Source organism: Carassius gibelio, chromosome A7 (genome assembly GCF_023724105.1).
Source record: "Carassius gibelio isolate Cgi1373 ecotype wild population from Czech Republic chromosome A7, carGib1.2-hapl.c, whole genome shotgun sequence".
NCBI classification, from domain to species: Eukaryota; Metazoa; Chordata; class Actinopteri; order Cypriniformes; family Cyprinidae; genus Carassius; species Carassius gibelio.
The window spans coordinates 5,255,856-5,275,338 of NC_068377.1; the positions used below are offsets into that span (position 1 = coordinate 5,255,856).

Genomic DNA, 19,483 nt, shown 5'->3' on the forward strand with positions numbered 1-19,483 from the left:
AATGATTAAATGTAGCATAATGAAATATTGACAAAATTCGAAAATAACAAAAACCTGTGTAAAAAAAAAAAAAAAGAAAAAAGAAAAAGAACACTCAAAAGACATTTTAGCAGCTCACGCAGCTTTAGCAGCTCAAACGGACTGAGAATCCGACACGGACCTGTGTATGAATAGCTTACATAGCTAGAGACGTTTGTGTACTTGTGTAGAATATGTTTTGGAACTTCGAGTCGCTTTACCACGATTCCTCTGTGATCCTGGGCATTCGTGGGGGTATGCTGAGTGCCTGCCCTGTATTCAGCTCTCTGGCAGGTAAAGTGGTGATAGGTGTGAAAGATGTGTGTTTTTTCAGCCCACATAAGTGGATGCTTTTGTAGATCCATGCACAGGAGCAGGTAGGTGTTGAAAGTGATAGCTCTGCGTGATGGGAGTGAAGCAGGCAGAGACACAGTGTTGAGTTCGGTGGGGTGGAAAAGGTGGGTCGCTCTTGCTTTTCCTCACCTACACGAGTACAGGGGACTGATTCATCCTCCACTCGGGCAGTTATTTGCATGTGCAGAGAGAGTAATCAAAACTCCTGTTCGGTAAAGATGGGCCGCACTTGCTCTGCACACGTGCACACTCTCTCACTTTTTTACACATACACACACACTTTCTCCCTCCAGCCCACTCAGGTTTCACTCAACTGCACTTCCCCACAGCTCATGTGCTCTCCTGTAAGTCTGCCATTAACTTCCAGCCAATTAAATGAATTTTGAGCAGTAATGTAAGCCATGCTGTCTCTGTGGCCTTCTCTGGCTCCAGGGGCCTGTATGCGGCTGTTCTGGGGCCCCAGCGGAGGGGAGGCTTCTCAACAGCACCCTGACCGGCCCCTCCCTGCTCACTGGACATGACTTTTTCATTAAGCCTCTGAATTCCTGCACTTCAGTTGGAGGTGATTTATCAGCATGGAGCTTCATCTCAGGATCATAGGAAACAGACACGCCACACACCAATGCTCTCTCATGCGTTATTGTGTTTCACGTTCAGACCCAGGGGTGTGTGTGTGTGTGTGTGTGTGTGCAGGGTGGGAGATTAGGTGTAGAGAGCATCTAAGGGGTCCCTCGTGTGGATGTTTCAGATGGAAATATCTGTGTTTGATAGAAAAAAAGAAACATAGGTCCTTGGACAGGTCTGTTTGGCCCTCTGGTGTCAGACCTGGAGACCATTATATGTATCTCTGTTTCATGGAAATTATGAAAATAAATTACTATCATCTCTTATGGTGTGTTGGAGATTTGAGCTGTCTAATTTATCTTACATAAAGTATCATTGCAATACCATGTTGGTAAAACCATGTTATTCTTTGAATCTCCTTGAAGCACCATAGTGGTTTGTAATAAACCAATTGTGCCAAAATTGCAATGGTGTAGCATAATGTTGTCAAAAGACCCGGTACTTCGGTACCAAGTCGGTACTAAAAAAATTAAAATGTCACAGTACCAGGTTTCTTTAAGTACTGGTGGTACCGAGTACCCGGTCAACACAGTTTTTGACACATACAGCGATATGATTTCCGCGAACCAGAAAATGCGGACGGAATCTCAAAATCTGAAAATGAAACTTACATTTTAATATGGACAGTCATGGAATTTGTCAAAGTTAGCATAAATTAATCAAATCAAATCTCCATATGGACCAGTATCTATAAATGTTAAGCCACAAAAGTTGGTTGAAATATGAATCCTGCATGTTCTGCGCGTCTGAATGAATGGTTTGTTTACTACAGAGACTGAAGCGCGTGATGCTTGCAGTAATTTCAGCATCTGCCATCTCAACGAGGACATAAATACATAAACAACATCACCAGAATTGGAAAGAGTCACTTCACAAGCATTTTAATGTTTCATTTGAGTAAAGCCAGTGTCAGTTTTAAGGTATTCACGTTAACACGTAAAAATAAAAGTTCATTTTTTTAAAATAAAGGCATTGTGCTAGAAATATTACTATTATTTAGTAGAATGTATGTGATACTGCTACTTCTGTTTAAAAAAAAAATAAAATAAAATAAAAAAAAACTTAGGATACCTTTTTTAAAGATATACATAACACAATATTTCATCCATGTTTTAATTTTATTAGCAAATCCCCATTATTTACCAAAAAACAAATGTTTAAATTTCATTAATTAAAAGACAAATTAAATTTGAGTGAAACTTGTTTACTGTTTTCCATAATTATATTACATGTAGAAAAACTTTAAACACAATTGTAAACAAGTATAAAGAATGGCGTTGTTTTTATTTTTAGTGATAATAATTTTTTTTTAAGCATATTTTTGTGTTTTGCTGTGGTACCAAACTTGGTACTGAGAATACTCGAGAAAACCTATTACCGAATACTGCAATTTTGGTACCGTGACAACACTGGCATATTAGGCTGGCTCCAGTTTGGGTAAAGAAGTGATATATTGTTATTCTCTGGGCTGAGCCAGCTAAGGTTCACCTGTGTAAATCCTGCCCTGTGTATGGGCACTGTGAAACTCCCCACATTTTTTTTTTAAAGATCTTTCAAGCTTAGATCAGGTGTCGTCTTTTTTGCTGCACTTATAAAGATGGCTGAAGTAAAGACATATTTCAGAAAGAAAGAAGAAACTGTGCCATCTCGTAGCACGCAATGGATTAATTTGGTGTTTTATGCCAGCAAGTCTGTGACAGATCAGAATACCTGAGCTCTGATATGCTGCATATGTGTTAGGGAGGGTGAGGTGGAGAGGTGCAGCTCAAGCAAAGCCCAAAACATCCAGCAGCACCTACTCAATGACATCATATCCCTACTTCAAACAGGAAAGGGAGAGAAGGGAGAGCAAGAGAGAGTGTGAGGAGAAAGACAGAGCCATTTACGATCACCTAATAACTCCATTACATGGAGCTGAGGGGCACAAAAAGCAAAAACCCATTCCTGGAAGTCAGTTGCCCTAATGCACATCTTAGGTATACCAGGGTGACATACGATATCAGCACCACAATTGCCTTGAGAGAAAAAAAAAAAGGCCTTATAGCAATGTTACCCGAAAATTAAATATTACCAGAGAAGGAGAACATTTCAGGGAACCTAATATTTTTTTCCTCTCTCACTGTTGTCAACACCTGATGTGGCCTTAATTGGGTTAAAAATCTAATGTTACTCTGGCTTTGTGCATCCGAAGCCGATGGAAACACATCTCATCTCTGCGCTGCAGGGCAAAGCCAACTCAGCCGCGTCTTAATGAATCAATTTGTTTTCCCCGACCTTTGTCAGGGTTTGGGGGTGGTCTGTGCAGGAGATTAAGAGCTTCTCCAGAAAAGAGAAAATACATGTTTCGCCAGGCAAAAAAGCAGAGGGATATTTTTTACAGTTTTGCATCATCTCCTTCATGCAATTTAGTTGCTTTTTCGTGACTCGCGTAACAAAAAGAAAGATAAACAACAATGTAAAGAGACCCTAGGAAAGATACTGCTATTTAATTACATTATTAAAATGTGTATTGTCTGACATATATAAATTGCTATAAATCTCTCACTCCACATAAACAAACATAATTCACCAAAGAGATGATGGCCATGAAGAATGAATAAGGGGGACATTGCCATTGATTAACACTGGCAGTATTCACAAAAGTAGTTTTTGTGAAGCTTGAAAAAATCATGACTTGAACGAAGATATGAATCAAGGTTAGTAAAGATGTATTGGTAAGTGCTTTCACCATACAAGTACAGGTGGTAACTAGAGACTAGCAGTCGGATCTATAGACCTGCAATACCAGTATTGTGTTGGTCTTGTCTCATTAGGTGTGGTGTGCTCATTGAACAGAGACTTAACTTGGAATTGTTGTGTTACTGTTGTGTATGCGGTGTGGTTGGCTTGTTTTGGGTTTGTGGATCGTAGCCCATATCTCTGGTCACCCCTAGGATCCCTATGCCCTCTTCTGGATTTTGTCAGAGTACCCCACCACCGCCCGTCTCTCTCACTTTGCCTCACTCTCAAAGAAGCATGATTTGACTCACTGGTGATCAATATTTATCATCCCATGCGTGAAACAGGCAGATGTTTGGAGTTTCCTTTTCAGAGACGAAAGAGTTCTCTTGAGTGAAAGGGATCAATGCACTTTCCTCTGTGTGTCCCTGCTCAAGCTCTTCCTGTAGATGCTGACATGCTCCTCTCATCTACCTCACCAGCCCCAGGGATGCCAATGTCCCTCCCATGTCTTGTTAGCACACAGAGACACACACTTATGCTAAGGTCCAGAGTCCAGAGTACTGTTGATGAATGACATTAACTTTGTGTTAGACAACAGAGTCTTGATTGGTAATTGATTTATTCATTTGTAAGTGGCATTAGGTGTTCATTCATTAAAAACCCCATGCTAACTTTCTTGTTCATTCTCTCACTACAGCATTTGCAGCAGCACGAGAACGCTGTGGAGGGCGAGTCGTGCTACTACCACTGTGTTCTGTGTAACTACTCCACCAAGGCCAAGTTGAACCTCATCCAACACGTCCGTTCCATGAAGCACCAGCGCAGCGAAAGCCTGCGAAAGCTGCAACGCCTGCAGAAGGGCCTGTCCGAGGAAGAGGAGGAGTTGAGTGCCATCTTCACCATTCGTAAATGTCCGTCTGCCGACACAGGTAAGAAGTAAAGAATACAAGTTTGTATGCTAATCTGATCTTCAAGGGGATGGTTCCTTCTTTAATAATTGTAGTGTTCCCCTCTTTTGAAACTGAGAGTGGAAAATGCCAAATCTATTCATAATACAGATTTGATCATTGATAGATATTTCTTACTCAATAGACTACAATGTTCATGGTAGTGCCTTTTCCGATCCGATTACCAATAAAGTAAATTCTTGTGATGGCACCATATTCATCTGGTTGTTCAAACCTGGTCATGTGGCATCTTAGGTCCCTGGGCAGTGCCTATGACATCACTGCCATGGATCCATGCTCCATTGATGACTGATAAGGCGAGAGGATCTCCTAAGGACAATGGCGATCTGGCACAACACGTTCATTAATATTAGTACAGACAAACAATCATAGATGCCATTAAAGCTCCGAACGGGAGGAGGGGGCACAAAAAACAAAATTCGGGGGCCGAGGCCATACGTTAGTTAGCCATTAAGAATACAGAGCTGCAGTCAATTAACACACTGTTTCAGCATAAATTTGGTTTTCTTGTGCCCTGACAAAACACTTCCACTGTGTATTGCTCCCCTCCCTCCCGTGAGCCAGGCGGCCCAACTGGCTCTTAATGTTGTGCCGTTTGAGGGGGGTAGCTGAAAGAGACAGAGAGAGAGAGAGAGAGAGAGCGAAGGACGATGGGGGGAGTTGGCCTCTGAAGACGCTTTGTTCCGAGGAGGCAGGGATAATGAAGCCAGCGGCCGGGAAATTGCACAAAAGGCAGTCACAGATCTGAGGAGAATCATTAGAGAACATATTTAGCCGAGCAATTAAGGACAATTAAGCTTTCTGCTTGCTGCACTCCAAATATGTTAATGACTATAGTACAGTGGACAAGTGAACATGCAAAGGCAATAGGAAGGCCCACTTAGGTTAAAAGGGTGGGGGTGCGGGAGATTTAGAGTGTGTTTCTGGGTAGGTGGAGGTAAAGAGTTCACAAACAAGTCTGGTTTTCTCTCTCTCCCTCATGCTCTCTCTCTCTTTTTTTGGTTGATGTAGCATTTATTTATATATTTTCTTGGCTAACCTTTGATGTGCGTTAATGGATTCCCTTGTTTGTGAGGCTGGTTGGAGGTTAGGTAATGACTCCTGCAGAAGGGATGTGTGGGCAGAGCAGCATGCAGTCGCTGCACACACACACACACACGCACACACACACAGACACACACACACACACACACACACGCATAACCACATTTGCAACATTCTGCCATCTTTTTTTTTTCTAGTTGCAGCAATCCAGTCTTACCCCCTTGACGTCAAATCAGCCGACAACTCACAAACACCACATTATGTCTGCCGTGTGGCGCAACTTTTCCGAACTCTTCCAGGATTAGTCAAATGAGATGTTCTTTGTAGTGAGAAATGGCTGCGTTCTTTGATGATGGCTGATTGCGTGGCAATGCAAGTTTTTTGATGTATTTAATTACTGGCTTTTTCTTGACTAGATATTATTGAATTTCTGTACCTTCAGGAGAGAATATGTAGGTGATTAAGTCTGAAGTCTAGCTCAATGCTGACTGGGAAATACTGCTAAAGGACAAGGGGAGTGTAAATCGACCAGCAGCTCAAAAGGGAACCAGCCTGCCTCTTATTAACAACTATTGTTTCCTACGAAGACAGAATGAGCGAGAGAGAGAAGGGTCCCAGCATCTCCGTCCTTTGATAGCTGATACTTGTTAACTGACGTCAGAATCAGGCATGTGAGCGCTCTGTTAGGGAGGCTGGGTCTTCAGAGAGGAATCGCTGGTCTAATAGCCTTTGACGCTCTGTTTACCAAATGGAGCAAGCTGCAGTCGGAGCGTTGAACAGCTGATTGATTGCCCTACAGATGCAGGATCAAACTCAAGCTCCTGTCGGCCAAGCCGTGGTGCACTGTTCAGCTTGAAAACAAGTCCCATCCCTTTAAATAGTGGGGCCAAAGTTGACTGACTCTTTTCAACTCTTGGATATATAAATAAGTATATATATTTAAAGGTCAGTTAAATTAAATGAGGTGTGTAATAAAGAATGTCAGCTCTCTTCGTCTGCTCCAACTCCCAGCTTCTCCCAGCATCTTGTTCGAATTATGTTGATAATGAACATTCTTCTTCATCAGTGAGTACGAAACATTGCTAATTCCTCACTGCCGTCCATCGTTCTCATGAACCCACCCTCCCCCAGACTACCTTTACACTTCTTAATGTCCTGCCCCCTTACCCAACAGAAACCATTCCTTGATGGTGTAATATTTAATTTCCTCCCCGCCAGCTCTTCTGAGGCACCAGGCTCTTTATTGTGGTTGAGGCACGGTTGCTAAAGTGGTAGAAGACTCCCCTGCTTGTTAAAACAAAGCTGGCCCTGGATTTCTAGGTCAGCTAGGCAGCAATTCCTTTGGCTGCTGCCGTGTGCAGCTCTGTTGGTGTCAGAATGTCACATGAACTAGACTATCCCACTGCAATCGACAGTTTATGAAATAAGAGGCCCCTGAAATAAGAGGCACTTTAATAGTTCCCGAATTAAGGCTGAACAGCCACCCCTGAGGGAGGTCTTTCGCGTCTCTCTGTAGAACTGTCACATTCCATTATCTGGTCATTTGTTAAAAATATCAATGAGGATCATTTAAAAAAAAAGATCTATACCACTAATTCAGAGAAAGTGTGCCATAGCAGATGATGTTGATGAAAACAATTGATTGTGGAAATATTGATTAGCTTTGTTTTCAGTTCTGAACCATATGGTGTTATGATATTGTTTTCTCTCAGAACTAACCAAGTTCAGGCTTGATTAAAATAGCCAATCACCCGTGAATACATGCTAGCTAAACATTATTAGACGCATAACGAACACAATACAATACAAGGCATTCAGATATAACATATATTATATACACTATACACGATAGATGAACAAATACGTTAAATCTGTGTGGTGGTGGTGTCTGGACGCGAGTGCAGTTGGTGTAGTCTGGGTTTCTGTGCCATATTAGTAAATTTTTTGCCCTCTTATTCGCCCACAGAGAGCCAAGGCAGGAGAGTTTCCCATCCAATTAGAACAGTGTATGGATAAAAGGCAGGCATTGTTTTAATTCCTGCCCCCGCATTGAAAATGTGCTGCTCGAGCATACCATTCTCTCACTGGATGTCCGTTTGTCATTCTTAACCCTTTCGCTTGCCACAACACAAAGGCGCTCTTTGCAAGAAGGGTTTGCCAAAATTATAACGCTCAGGCACCCAAGACAACACACACTAACACATGCTTACACAGACACAGTCAGCTTCCCGAGTATGTGTGTGTCTGAGCTTGATGTGTGGGAAGAGACACTACAGCAGCAGTTGACAGGTTTTATGAGTGATGTTCACCAGGGCATATAGCTGGATGACACATTGGGGTCTCTCATTTCAGAAGACTTAATGGACTGAAGTTTTTTTGAACATTGCAGACTGACAGATACAGGAGAGAGAAAGAGAGAGAGATTAAGAAAAAAGGTAAGAGGAACTGAAAGATGGTTAGTTGGCTTTCTGATGGCGCTACAGGCCTTTGGGTGGCATTGCTTACAGCCAGCCTGGAAGATTAGTGTATGTTTGTAGGAGAGAGGAGAGAAAGCTGTTTTGGAGTGCGTACACATTGCAGTGGCACTGTGGATTAGCTGCTGATGTAAATCGTTTTTTCAGTCGCAGATGGCAGTGTCGTGATCGCTGTGCTATGACGTGCTGCAGGAAATCCCTGTCTGTAGACATGGGAACAGCGGCCTGCCTGGCTTCTCGTGCCAACTGCAGCCCCCCCTCTCAGCGCCCAAGTGGGAGAGGAAAGTGCACCAGAGACTCTGAACTAAACTTTGACTGATCCAAGGGTCAATGATATCAACGATAGGCTTTTTGTTGTTTTTGTTATTGTTGTTGTTGTATCTAAATAATGAAATTCGTATTTACACTGACTTGAACACACCTCTTCTCTGATGAGCATGTTTTTAATTTTTTAATTAAAATTCATTTTGATAGTTTTGAAGGCATAAAGTCAAAATGTCAAGGTGATAGTCCTGATATCAGAATAAAGAAAAAAGGCCTATTGTTATTAAATCATTAAAAAAAATTATGATATGAAAAGAATATGAAAAATATATTGCGTGCACAGATTGATGCACTATTTAATCAAACACTGGATCCTTGCTCGGCTCTTTGCTTTACTTAACCCCTTGGACAGTGGACAGGATATGTCAAGTGAGAGGAGAGTCGATGAGTGTTAAAAAGTCCTTACCTTTATTTTTATTGGACTGGAATTGTACCCTGAACTCAGAGAGATGTGTGTATGTGTGTGTGTGTGTGTGTGTGTGTGTGTGTGTGTGTGTACACATTTGTATGTATCTGTTTCTTATTGACTGGAGCCACATGTCTCTATGAAGCACATACTGTACAGCATGTGCATTCCGCAGGGAAAGAGGCACTATGAAGGCTGGCTAGGGCTTTCCAGGGCAAGGCTCGTGTCTGGACCCGGGGCCCTGTATAGCCCTGCAGACAGCGGCCGGCCCATGAATGTCCTATCATTTTTACATGCTTGTTAAAATGCAAAGTAAACCTTCCGAGAAACAGGATATTATAGCCGCTAACCATGACCCCCACGTCCAAACCATGCCAAGGTACATCTGAGTAAAAACAGGGCAACTCATGCAACAGATATCATTAAGGATTCTTTTAATAAAGTCTGGTATTGGAGTGATGCTGCTAGAGATAAAAAGGAAGCTGTCCGATTGGTAAGGGCCCCTTCAAGGGCCTGGGGTTGGCTCCTCTTGGGCGTCTCTCCCCTAATCCGCATTTGATGGGCACATCCCAGCAGAGGAAATTGTTTTTAGTCCACTGAGCATGCCATGAATTTCATATATGCATTACCTTTCATTCTGAAAAATATTAAAATTGAAACTGGCCCTTTTATTAAAGCATCTAAGTGTTGGCTTTATGGATTTTCCACTCAGCGCAATGTTGGACAGGGCTCATATGTCCGCGCCAAACTCACACAAGGAAGTCTTTTCTTTGCCGGTTGGTTTATAGACAGCTGCTGTATAAATTCCTTCCCTGGCTCATCCTGTTACTGCAAACTGACCGGGAAGCAGCAATGCTACACTGGGATTGTCTGCAAATCAAAGCGAATTGTGTGGTGATTTCTTCTGCTGTTTTACTGGCCGGGCCCGGATAACTCTGACCATTGGCTACCCTAAAAGGGAGGTGCTTGGGTCAAACGGAGGGCCTTGAAGCAGAAAATGTGTGTGGGAGAGAGTGTGTATACGTGCATGTTTAAAACAGAGCCTGTTCCTTTGCTCCATTTCAATATGGATATGATAAGAGGGTGTAAATTGTACAGGTGCAGCAGATTTGTATTTTATACAGGCTCACATGCTCAAAGACATCAAATTAGCATGCATATGGGTGTTCACACACCCACAGTGGGGTCCTGCGTGTGGGTGAGAGAGGCCTCCTCTGTCATCAAGCCCACTTCAGGGCCCTCCATTTCAGGCCGTTGCGAGGTGCCCTGCCCAGAGTGAACGCAGAGAGCATTATAATATTAGTTTCTCTCGCCCTCTTTCATTCCCTTCACCCGTCATTATGAGACATTCTCCCTGAAAGCTGATCCAAAAGATAGACAGTCCATCAGGAGGCAGTCATCTCATTTGTACTTACCAAACGTGCTAATGAGTTCTATTCCGGGGCTTGGAGGCTGTGGTGGGGAGCGCAAGGGTTTCGGGTGGCGGGCTGAAGGCTCGCACTCGTCCAGTGTCAGCCGGGGCACTGAGACCGCAGAGGACAGGAACTGTCAGTCATGTGTCCAAGCTGACTGCAGCTAAGCAGAAGTGTGCAACTGGAGGAGAAACAGCAGATGACATGGAGAGAGTTGTAAAGGTCTTTTGTAGTGAAAAAATGGTATTTTATATACAAATTGTTGACCACTTTGAGATTATTAGTAGCAACCTCTGACTGTAATTTAAGCATCCAAAATGTACTTTAAAAATTCTATAAAATTAAATGGTTTATTTGTGTACTTTTTATTATATTATATTATATTATATTATATTATATTATATTATATTATATTATATTATATTATATTATATTATATTATATTATATTATATTATATTATATTATATTATATTATCACACAAATTAAAATGTTGGGTTTAAACATAGAGATAAATGTAGTCTTAATAAATTGGGAGCTCATCTCCAAGTATTCTGAAGGAATATTTTGTATGTCAGACATTAAGAAATCACTGGCTGTTCATTCATTTATAGTAGATTGTTCTTTTAGTTATGGATGTCAGTTACACGTGTGACTGAAACCAATGGGTTTCTAGCTGCTCTCAGATTTGGCATTTGATGCCACGCTGCTACTTTAGTGAGAAGGGTGATTTTTCCCTCAGTTAGAGTTTCATCAGTTCAGTGTGACCACAGGCTGTAAAAAACCCAGAGGGATTGAGAGATGGAGTTTTCCCATTGCTGATCAGAGACAACGAAAGTTTAAGATTTTTGTCTTTTTTAATAAGCTGATTTGTCCCCTCTAGATAAAAAGTGAAAGATCAAAAGATCGTCTTCGGCTGTGGATGAGCTGCCTGTGTCAACATACAGCTCTGACAGCAGAATGCCCTTTTTCTCTGACTGTGGATAATCAGGGCAACTGGCTCAATCCCTCACTGATGGGAAGATGCATGTTCATCATCGCAGACATTCTGTCTGTTGTTTTGCGGCTAGCACACAGAAGATCGGGCTCTCACACACACATAAATACTGAAGAGAGCCATCTTGTCCCTCCGACCTGTCAATTAGAGGCAGCCAAGCAGATGGCACTGATGAGAGAAGCAGGAATAATTCAATATTCCACCCTGCTAACCTTTACCTGTGGAGCCGCACGGCAGCCATTGATTCAGCTCTCGCTTGATTATTCACACACAGCCCAGAGGACAGAAGGAGCAAGCGACAGAAGTTGGAACGGAGGGATGTTAGGGAAGGCAAGGCGGCTGATCAATGTGACATTGGTGTATTCTGACAGGGGTCTTGGAGGGGAGCGAAGGCAGGATTCCTACACGAAGGTGCCATCATGTTCGCTCCTTGTATGTGCCAATGCAAAACTTCACAGGCAAGAAACAGCGATTCTCACACTGCATGCCGTCACAGGTCTCATCAGTTAGCCGTAATGTAACATGTGGTTAGCGTTGTTGGTGAAGTCTCCTGTTTAGTCTGCATTCTACTGCAGAGGCATTCTGCAGCAATACGATGCCCCTTCAAGGCCTTATTTGTCCGAAATGGACTTGACCAGATTCCTGACAGAGCGCGAGATCTGTTTGACCAGATGTGAGGGCTCCTTTGCCCAGCAATGGTTGGAGACAAGCTGCTATTTGTTTTTGACAAACTGGGACATTCCTGGAGCTTGACTGGGCCATATTTATGACGTCTCAAGCTTTCACACTATCTCTTTGTCTTCTGTCACTATCTCAGCCTGTTCAGATGGGTCTGAGCACACTGACTGATGATCTTTAAACAAAGACATTTAGTGCAAAGTGAATATTGTGTATTTTTTCTAGCACCTTGTTTCTTGTCTTACCACAACTTGATAAAGTATTAAGAAAGTTTACAATAGTTACCATGGCACATCAAAGGCAGAGCTCTTATGAAAAGAATCAAAGCCATTTTTGTACGTTTTGGTGTCGAATGATGGCCATTTTGCAGCGATCACACCTTTATTTTAGCCGTATTTTACCAGCCCCACATAAAGACTTCGGAACAATAGCTACTACTAAGCCCAAACTTCCCTCTTTTATTTGTTTTACACATTGCCTGTTAAACGCTTACTGCATATGCAATCATTGCATGTTGATTTCCAATCCTTGCTGGAGTTTACAAGCTTTTTTGCCCTTTTTATTGCACTGAGTTTCTTGGCATGGTCATTCGCTGAGGTCTTAGAGTGCATTTTCTTTTCTTTTTTTTTCGGTTAGAAAAGTGTTTTAAAAACAGAGAAGGGACGAGAAGAAGGCAAATATGTCAAAAGGCTTCCAGCTCAAGCCACCCTGACCAATTGAAAGCATTAAAGATGAATAATCCACAGTTCAGAAAGCAAGCAAAGGTCAATTTTCATGCTAACTGCTCAGTCACCGTACAGGAGTGCTCTGTGTATCGAGTCAATTCAGCTGTGCCGTACAGTCAAGAGAGAAAGACACGCAATTCCAGCCCCACTTCAGAGCCGTGTGACAGTGCATTAGAGCGAATGCCGCTATGAAAAGCTGCCCTTTCTTTTCTCCCCTCATTCAAGTCAATAACTCTATGCACCTGTTTTGAAGACTTTCTTAAAAGTTCTTCTCATTCTGAAGGACTAACAATCAGCTAATACATACTTAAATATTTGCAACTCTTTAGAAATAGATTTTTTTTTTATCATTAGATATTAATTTTTATAATATATATATATATATATGTTTCGTAACTCTCATGGAAGTGGTTAGTATGCCAGAAACACTCTTGAAAGCCTTGTTCTCTCTCACTCTCTCCATATTTGCCCCCTGTCTTTACTGTTGACCATATGTAGGGGGTGCAGATGGAGCCCAATGTCGAACTTAAATCAGAATAAAGGGATTTAATTTGTGTGTCTCTGGTCCCTGCTTTTCTGAATATTCAAAGAGGCACTAATAGTGTCTCAGAAGGGTGGCTGAGCAGACAGGAACGGAAATTAGCATGAACTTACCAGAATCACTCTGTGTCTTTAATGAACTAATGCTGTGGAGCAGCCATTGAGTTGACAAGCCAACCCGTGCCTATTAAAGAAAACATACTGTACACACACACATGCTCATTTCACGTCTACTAGTCCTTCAATTTCAAATCCATTCCCATGGTGTCAGTCATTTCAACCAGCGCAAACCATCAACAAACGATGAATAATACAGCAAACCTCTGTTTTTCTTCACTGAGCACAGCCTAGAGACTTGAACGATTATTAGCAGAGTGTAATATATTAATGGTACATAGCATTTCTCAGGCCACAGTCAAAATGAAGTGAGGAGACATATTTTAAAATGTGTCTTTTGCGTGTATTTGCCGAATATCGCACACTGATGTAAAGGAGGTGGAGACACTCCCAGAGAGGAAGGGGGGGTTCATGATTGGGACGGAGCCGCAGCATAGGTGTCCGGAATGGGTCGCTGTCAGTCACGCCTTGCTTGCTGCTAATCTGCTCCTGGTTTAGATTCCGAGGTGCCTGTGTCAGTGGCAGGGAGGAATTAGACAAAAATGGACCCTTTTATTGTAATGTAAAATGGGTGAGAAAATCTAATTGGGAAGGGAGAAAAGAGCGATGTCTCCTTTGTTTAAGGGTCTTCCGCAGTCACTTCGCTGGCCCTATTGTGGGCAAACTCACAATAGCATTAATGTGTGCTACTGGCCCGAGTTCTTCTTTCTCAGCTTCACTGTGCAGTCAGCTCCTGTCCGTTCCACTCTGTCTCCATGCTTCACCTCCACACCCCAACAGAGCCCCGAGAAAAGGGTGGCTGAGAAACAGAAGTCCCTATGTCAAAATCTTATATTATGCTCCCTTTTTTTCTTATTCGGACTCATATTAAAAAAAAAAAAAAAAAAAAAAAAAAAAGGAAAATTCTTTCGGGCTTTGTATGCTCACCATTTCCCACCTCCAAGAAAGTTTTTTTTTTTTTTTTTTTTTTTTCTCATAGAAATCCATTTCTCCGTCGAAGCCCAAGTCTCTCCCCAAATGTTATCTGATTTCAGGCGTTCAGGATTTTAATGAGAAAAGATGAGCTTTGATTGCTCAAAGAGTTAAGTGCCGCTCTAGCCATCAATATCGAGTGAGATCCCGGCCACAAGAGATTTCACTTCCAAAGTCTAAAACTGCTCAACTCCTATCCAGAGAACGTGAGGGGGAAGGACTATGACTAGTAATAACTGATGAGCAGATAATTAAAAGCACTTCACTGCTGATTTTATTATTCTTTAAGATAAAAATAGTTCAACCCAAACACTTTCAAGTGGATCCATCTGTCAGAGGAAACCCTCAGAAGGCATTGGATGCCTTGTTTGTCCTAATGGCCGAGCTCCAAGTCATTTTGAGTCCTAACTGTATCTGACTGATCAGCCGAATGATAGTGTGACATTGTACTTGATCATAAACAGACTCGGCTCTGCGAGTGATTCCTCTCAAGTGTGACAGCTGCTACAGTCATCTTTTATCTGAAGATAGGAGCCATCTTTAAATTAGCTCTTGAATATCGCTACAAAATAAATCTTAAAGCATATGAGATCCTCTTACAGATGCTACATGAAAATGTGGTGTGACTTAGCACCCTTGCTTTTTACTCTGAGTAAGCAGGAATTTTAAAAAAAATGTGACACTTAAGATATAAAACTATTGAGATAAAATGAAAATCATTGCAATGATTGGCAGCAAAATAAGATTCTGGGTTAGTCCACTCATTCTGGGCCACACTGAATGACTGATGGATGTCCAAAGAATGACACCCCCTATCTCTCTTGCAGATTCGCCCCTTGCCTTCTTCTTTTGTGCTAATTGAATAATTACTAACCTTGTCATATTTAGTGCACTATTAATGGCCCCGTGCCTTGTGCAGGTGTAATCATGCGTGATGAAAAATGGGCCATAGTTACTCAGCTACATGTAGTCTTGTGCACATTAAAGTGTCCTTTTTTGTCGGAAAGGTCATTCATAACTTGGTTGCGCCGTTGATGTACAGTGAGAGATATTGATTGATTAATGCATAAGTGCTCAGAATCCATTTGGCTCAGTGAAAGGGAATGGACCTCTCTCTCTCTCTCTCTCTCTCTCTCTCCCTGTCTCTCACTCTTTATATTTTCACCTCTCCCCCCATTGTTCGAAGGGCATCATTTTTCGCTGGCTGGGTTTAAGGGACAAAAGGCCTGTTTCTGCCAAGTAATGCATTCAAAGGAACATTGATTCTCATCAGTGTCAGTTGAATTACTCTCAAACGCCTGACAAGGATTGCTCTTATTTTAACCTCCTGTTTTTTTTTCTGCCTGAAGAGAATTTCCAGTCCAAAACTCCCTCTCTAGGTCCATAGGAAGGAGCCTTTTCCAACCATCGGTGTCTACTATACATGGATAAATAAGGTTGCGTTGGATGTATAAAATGCAGGTCCTATGATTGACATGTGTATGCACCCACACTCATTCGGAGATTCCTGGACCTGTGTGTTAATTTATGATGCAATAGTCCTTCCTCAGCTGTTACTATAGGCTGTCATGGGGAGTTAAACCATGCCACTGCTGTGCGTCCATTGTCTGACCGCAGATTAATTCTGCAAAGACATGGATATGCTCCCCAACAAATGCTGTGAGGAACCCTCAGTCTGGCCAGGAGGGCTTTTTAGGCCAGTGTCAAGGGGTCAGAACCTTTGCGCAACATGACAAGGCAGGAAAGAGCTTCATTAGCTTGCTCCTTGGTGGGGAGTTCTGTGAACTGAGCTCCTGAAAAGCGGCCCACCTGCCTGAGAAGCTGAGAGAGACCCAAGGCCTGTGAACCCACTCAGCCCTAAAGCTTTCATCTCCTCTGGGGAAACCTCCATTACATGCCCTGTCCCTCTGGACTGATTACTGTTACTGATAATGCCCGAATGCACACATACATACTCGGTGATATCCTGCTGGAACTTGCCCAAAAATGTGTAGCCTTTGAATTTGATTTGTAGGCAATAGCTGCGGAATGTGTATGCAATTAAAGGAAGAAATGCAAGTTGTGTTTGATAATGTCGTTTACGATTAGTTTTCATCAAATGTGATATTTTAGGGAAAGATAGCTGCATTACGGCACAACTTAAACGAGGCACAGTGAATACCGTAATCACCCTACTGTTGAAAGGTAATTTTTCGGAAATATATGGAGAGTCGCCTCATGGCCATTTGTGCGTCCGGTTTAACACAATGAGAAACAACAGATTAATGACAAGGGCCATTCAACAGCGGAGGCAGTGGGCAATATCTGAATTAGCCCTCTTACACTCATGGTGAAATTGCATTAATGCCGCTCGCAGCTGTCATTCTCTGAAAAGCCCATCTTTAAGAACTTTGCTTTGGGGGAATGGAAAACAATCGTATAATGGTATAGTAATTTATGCAGGCCAATGTTTTTCAAATGTTGTAGTAATTATGAGAAATACTCGTACTTTCTCCTGCACAGGGGTGGAGAGCGAAATCTCATTTCCAAGGGAAAAGCGCAGAAAAGGAGCACCCTGAATAATCATTGTGTTTAATGCTCTAGTCATAATCCCAGGTTTTATGATGGTTTTCTAATGATTTTCTAATGATGTTAAATATTAGTAGAGAGTGCAGCTATAATTTGAACGCAGCGGTCGTTTTTGCAACGCTCTATCAGTGCACCCGATTGCAACAGCAATGAATATTGCGACAGGGAATAAGATTTAGGGTCTATTCCTTTTGGTGTTTTATTTTGCCGTTTGCCTGTCCTCCATAAATCCTCATCAGATCCCTTTGCCTATTCCTCCCGCCGAAGCTGCTGCCGTCACCCACGCTTCCCAGGTGGAAATGCAATTAGGTGCCGGGGCCATTTCATTCAGTGCCACTGTCTGTCTGCTTGCTCTCTGCAGTCATTCGTACTGAAAAAAAAAATGCCCGTCTCAAATGAGTTGCACCAGCCCTGGTGGAGCAAGCACCTCAGTGGTCCCCTGGGAAATAACAGGATAAAAAATAAGAAAAGGAAGGAGGTGGGAGAAGTAAAGGGATTGGGTGGGGGGTGGGGGGGGGGAATTGGCCGAGAAGGGAAGGAAAAAAAAATGCTCAAATGAATGCCAGCAAAAGCACAGTCCCTGATAACTGGCAACACACAGCAAAATATGTATTGGAGACAAAGCCTTTGTCTACTTCCTGGGCCCCTACAATGAATTACGCAACACCCCACCTCAACACACCAACACCACCCAGCTTTTTAATTAAATGGCTGCTGTTCCATCTCTCTATCCGTAGCTCCCCATTACAGAGGCTAGATAAGGGATTGCTATCTGTAGCATGTTAAGAAAGGCTGCTGGGCAGTCAAGCCTCATGAAATTTGTCACAAGATCTCATTTTCCTCATTGCCAGACGTGATGCTTATAATTGATGTGAAGGCAGTAGTAATTTATTGGCCGTCTGCAATTATCGTACGCTACAAGCTGGGGGTTGTGACTGCAATTTAGATGGTGTGGTGGGGTGGGGTGGGGGGGCAGCGAGAAACAAGACTAGAGGGGGTGTGTTGCATGCATCCATACAGGATGCTTTTGTAATTCCTTCTTTTCAAAGCACCTGAGGATCTAAAGTAACATCTTGGTGTTTTGAATGAATGAGCCATGAAGAGATCAGCACATTGGAGATTGCAATTTTCTGAAAGCTCTTGCAACTTTTTTGTGCAATATTCATCAGATCAGACAGACATCCATCACCTTTTCCTTGCGGTCTGTCCCAACACCTCTTCCTGATTCCTTCCCCAATTCCCTCATCACTCCTGGGAGCCTTTCTAATGCAGTCATTTAAATAGTGAAGAGGATCAGGGACTTGTACTCTGTCAGTGCAAAATGCAAACAAACATTTATTATTACATTTTACTAAATTCTTGGATTTATTTTCCTTATTGACTTTTATTGCCAGATCTAATAGAGGAAAGAAAAGAAACAACAACCAAGGGCAAGTGGACACTGTATACCATGAAGGAAATGTATACATTCAATGTGAAATAGTAGGAAATCAATCTTTTTTTTTTTTCGTGTTTAATGTTCACTCACGCTGTTTTGATTTTGCATCTGTCTCAAGTTCATTAATTTCCCTTTTCTCGTCATAACATTAAACGATCGATAAATAAATCCTCCAGTTGCCAGTATGAGCCGAGAAGCTGCTGCTTTAAAAACAGGCAGTCATTAACACAGAAATATCATTAGCGGTTTTAGACTGAAATGAGTGTTTGGGGCACGTGAACTGTCTGGGAAAGGGTTTGTATGTTCATTAGCAGTGCCCGCTGTGTGTGGCTTGGTATGTAGTGTTTATCTTTTGCCACGTCCTTATTTACACCCGTCACTCTGAATGGCTCACAACATTAAGGTCGACTCTCTGAAAATCACCTCTATATTGACGCTCATTTTAACGACTCAATCCAGACATGCATGTGAATATTTAGCAGTTTTTGAAAGACTCGCAGTTTTGCGTAAACATGCAAGACGCGTTTTGATGCACCAATTTCATTGTCACTTTGCAGACAGACGATACCACAAGAGTACAGTTAGCTTTCTGCCTCTAGTCTCTGCTACACTTTGATGTGCATCTCATACGTGGGATATTGTGGAGAGGTTGATCAGAATCAGTGGTTAGCACAGTTTCTGTCGTCGCAAGCTGTCACACAGACGGCCTCCAATGGCAGTGGATGATGGGTCTGTCGCCACCCCTCTGCACAGAGCATGCTCAGTGCATCACGGGAACTGAGGCGGTTTGTTTTGTACAACCTGTACGCCTGTTGTGTTGTGGCCAAATTAGACTTTCAAATCACCCGAAGCCAGTGGGAGACTGAGAATCTCATTTTTTTCCCTCTATTTTTTTTCATATCCTTTAATAATCATACCTGTTTACTCTTCAGGGAGTCCTTTCTATATTTTTCTTAAATGTGTTGTCTGAGTGTAGAGCGTCTGTAATGAAGCCAGCAGGCAGCACGCTCAGGACCCAATGAATGAATGGGGAAAGTGCATCACACGGGACTGCAGGATTGGAGGCGGTCGGGAATCATGGGTAGGGATTGGGAGGGGTGGGG

The 19,483-nt window shown here is 42.4% G+C and overlaps 1 protein-coding gene across 2 annotated transcripts in view; it reads left to right on the plus strand.

Annotated features, from left to right (window-relative positions):
• Window positions 1-19,483, plus strand: part of LOC128016486 (zinc finger homeobox protein 3) — a 152,341-nt gene that overhangs the window by 86,911 nt on the left and 45,947 nt on the right. For both annotated transcript variants that reach the window (XM_052601015.1, XM_052601014.1), the window contains exon 4: window positions 4,415-4,646. In XM_052601015.1, coding sequence (XP_052456975.1) covers window positions 4,415-4,646 — 232 coding nt within the window. The remainder of the gene's footprint in view (window positions 1-4,414; window positions 4,647-19,483) is intronic.